At 50.9% G+C, this 3789-nt stretch overlaps 1 protein-coding gene across 1 annotated transcript; it reads left to right on the forward strand.

Annotated features, from left to right (window-relative positions):
* The first annotated feature begins 2920 nt into the window (after positions 1-2920).
* On the forward strand, positions 2921-3789 carry LOC144119010 (uncharacterized). The gene is made up of 2 exons (XM_077651760.1): positions 2921-2980; positions 3363-3789. The coding sequence occupies exon 2, from the start codon at positions 3375-3377 to the stop codon at positions 3780-3782; it is 408 nt and encodes a 135-aa protein (XP_077507886.1). The 5' UTR covers positions 2921-2980; positions 3363-3374; the 3' UTR covers positions 3783-3789.

Here is a 3789-nt window from a genome sequence, read left to right on the forward strand (position 1 = left end):
TATCTTTTGGACTTGTTCGCGCATTACCGCGTTCTCTTTTCGCATTTCTGTGTTCTCTTTCCTTAGCGCCTCTAAAATGTCATTATCGGCTTTTTTATTCTGCTCTGGGACTGCAGGTGGTGTTACGACCCCCTCCCGCGCGATACCCCGGACAGTGTCCGCCCAGCTCACCTTGTCTCCGGGAGTTGGCTTCCTGGATCTCGATCTTGTCGGAGCGCGGTTGTGCCTTTGACGACTGCGGGACCGGGACCGGCCACGCGATCGGGACGTGGATCTGGCTCTGTGCGGCTGGATGGGCGGGAAGTCTTGCTGTGTCAGTTGGGCATGTGCGTTTTGGCGCTCCCATCGTCGCCTGCGAATCACATACGGAGTCTTGTACCTTGCTTTGCAGGCCTTGTCGGCCTTCATGTGAGCGCCGCCGCATAGGTTACACTTGGGTGAGCATTGGTGCCCTAAGTCTGGGCTGCGGATTCTGTAACCCCTGCAAATGCGGTTGGCGGGATTTGGGCAAACGTCCATGGGTGGCCGAGGCGTCCGCACTTGTAACATGTGTCAATTTGCTTGCGATACAACGTGCAACGAACGAGTGTTGTGCCGTACCTGACGTGGTTGGGCACTTTGAGTCCGTCGAAGGCAATTACTACCGCGGTCGTAGTGCCTATGCGTTTGGCCGCCAGTGCCAGTGGGTTTCTCGGATTTACGGTGTTCTCGTCCAGTGCTCGGGGTCCGTCCTCAATTGGGATGCCACGAATCACTCCCTTGGCTGTATTATCGGATGCCCTTTCGTACGCGTTGACTTCGTGTGGTTTCCCTTGGATGTGAATTTCCCGCAGTTTGGCATAGCGGTGCGCGTTCGCTCGTTTCGGTGTGCTGACTACGACGATGTTCTGGTGCGAGTTCGGACAGACCGTGCCTTCCGCACTTTCGTCTCCCGTTATGTTGGCGGCCGCGAAGATTGCGGCGGCGACCGTCGGGGCCGCCTTTTGGTCGTACCACGATTTTAATTTCCTCCTTTGGTAGTCTGGGCATGCGTCCCGCTTTGATAACCTTTCCTTTGACACGCTTGAGTTTCATACCTCGCTGGCCGGTGCTAGGCGCGTTCGCTCTTGCATCGATGTCGTGCGTCGAATTCGCACCGTGGTCTCGGGGTCTCGAACGCTGCGCTCCGGTGGTCTTCCGTCTGGCTTCTTCGGTAATTTCGTCGGCGGAAATGTCTTCCCCCATCACTTGCACGTTCATTCTTGAGTCACGTTCGTCGGCTTGTGACGCTTTGTTGGAGAGAGTCCGTATACGTGGCGCCGCGTCTGTCAGCGGCGCGCAGCGGTTGCGCCGGCTAGGCCTAGCGTCTGGCGTTCACGCCTAGACCTAGCGAGGCTGTGGCGGGGTCGAAGCGCAGAATGTGCAATATCTCTGCGAAGAATGGTGGCCCACCTCAAAACTGGGTATCCGTCGATGCCTCTCGACTTCACGGATCCTTTGATGAAAGGTTGGCAATGAAATGCAGTTGAAATCGCTGCGAAATCATTTGTAGAAGACAGAGCCGATGTGAACGCGTCCGCTCACCTCGGCGATCGCAGCGCCCTCAGTAGCATCTCTGCAGTTGATAATTTTCTAACGCGCTAAAACTCGTTTGAGCGCTTGGACTCGGCTTGTGGGAGTTCAAAAATTTCAAGTTTTATACCCCTGCCACACGGCAAATTTAATGTCATTTCCATCGAATGACATTCGTTCAAAACGACATTAGTTTGCTGCCACACGAGAAAATATAATGACATTCGATGAAAACGACATTAGGTATCGAATGAGTTTGGGGAACTCATTCGCCAGCAAACTCCGAGCTAATGTGTTCCCTCGACACCAGAGACTTGGTGCGATTATGCACCGAACATAAATTTCAAACGCGACACAAGCATTATAATATTTCAACGCCCGTATAATTCTGTGGTCGTTCATTTATTTATATAATAATAACGAATAGCACCGGAAAAAATAAAACTGTCACTCTCGCTACCAGCCAACCGGAATGGACGAGCAGGCATGTTTTTTGGCTTTTTTTGTGTAGCGTGGCCCAAAGCCAGCCGTAGCCAGCCCATGAGCCAGCGGCAGGCGCGTGCGTTGTGTTGCCGGTGTCCGGAGTGCTGGCTGTGTCAATTGCTGCGGTAGTTGTGCGCTCGGAGTTGTTTGTTATTTATTCTTGCTGGATCCGCGATGGCCGAGGGCGGAGCAAAAAACCGAGCTCAGTGGACAGAGTCGGAGACTTACGCTCTAATCAAAGTGTGGCAGGATCACCTTTGTGACTTGCGCCGGACAAAGAGGAACGCGATAGTTTATGCTGCTATTCACGAAGCCCTCCACGCAGAGGGCATTGAAAAGCCGCTTAAGGCAATCAAGGCAAAAATCGAGAACCTGGGAAACAAGTGCAGGTAAGCACTGCCTTTTTGTTTCGTTATGTAGTACGTGATCTGAACCAGCAGCGCGCAGCAGCACGGGCATAGAACGCGGAGACGACACCCGCGCAACGGCAGTGCGCGTCCTGTTCCGTCTTCATGTCACTGCCCATTGCTGATAATTTCTGATGAAAAGTTGACTAACCAGACAGCCTTAAGGTGCTAGTTGTTTGCCTCCGCATTTTTGTTTCATTTAGTAGTCCTCGCTGCGTAAAGTGACAGCACCCAACTTGAAAAAACAACAGAATCAAGCGTTTACTTGCACGACCGTGTGCCGATTTGTTTCATTAAAGTGGCTTTTATCATGGTGCCACGGCCCTTCTCTCCTTAAACATTGTACTCTCGTAGCAATTCTGAAAACTTCATGAACAATAACCAACTTTTCCAGGGAGCTGAGGAAGAAAACAACGGGGCAAGGAGCAGTAGCATGGAAATTTTATTGGGAATTGCACCAATTCCTAGGCACACTTCCTGCTAATGACTCTAGCCTGGCGGAAGAGACAGTCTGTCGCCAGCAAGCCACAGCTGAGGAGGTAAGAAAAAGAGCTGCATGTACAGTCTCTGAACTGCCGCCACACCTTCATGGTTTTCAGTCAGTACTGTTGTGACGCAAAATGTTTTATTTTTGTTCGCCAAGAAAGGCATGTACCATGGAGTGTACCGTTCTGAAGCCGCACCTTTCTTTACGAGCTCTCATATGATGATGACACAAGCTGAATATATGTTTATCACAGTATGCAACATAGCTTGTATATTATTGTCTGTCATGGCTTGTGATTGTGATTAAACACTGACTATAGCCCTTGCCATGGAGATTCTAAAGCCACACCTATATGATGTGTCAATCTATTGTGGTTCAAGCTCTTGATTACTTTGTCTTTGCATACCAACATTTGATATGTATTATTGGTTCAGCTTTTCCACAGCATGGTGCACGGGCAAGACGAAAGCCCTGTATATTCAGGTCCTACAGACTATGTGGATGAGACATCCAGCGGCCCATCGCCCCTGCAGCTTTCCACCCCTGGTAGCCCTGACCAAATTTCAGAAGCAACTGTTTCTACGGGACCACAAACACCAGCGGAGAAGCAGTTGATGGCTAAGCAGCGGTCCCCGTGCATTCGCCCAAAAAGGCCACAAAGGGACATCTTACTGAGCCAGCTCATCGAAGAGCAGCGGAAGCTGCGTATTGCATTGGAAAATTCGAAGCAAAAAGAATTTGAGCTCGGGGAAAGGGCACTGAAGATGCAAGAAGAAGCTGCCGAGCGGGAAAAGAAGGCTGCTGACAGGGAAGAGCGCATGATTTCATTATTAGAAAAGTGCTTCCATAAATAAAATTCGC

Source organism: Amblyomma americanum, chromosome 2 (genome assembly GCF_052857255.1).
Source record: "Amblyomma americanum isolate KBUSLIRL-KWMA chromosome 2, ASM5285725v1, whole genome shotgun sequence".
In the NCBI taxonomy this organism is placed as follows: domain Eukaryota; kingdom Metazoa; phylum Arthropoda; class Arachnida; order Ixodida; family Ixodidae; genus Amblyomma; species Amblyomma americanum.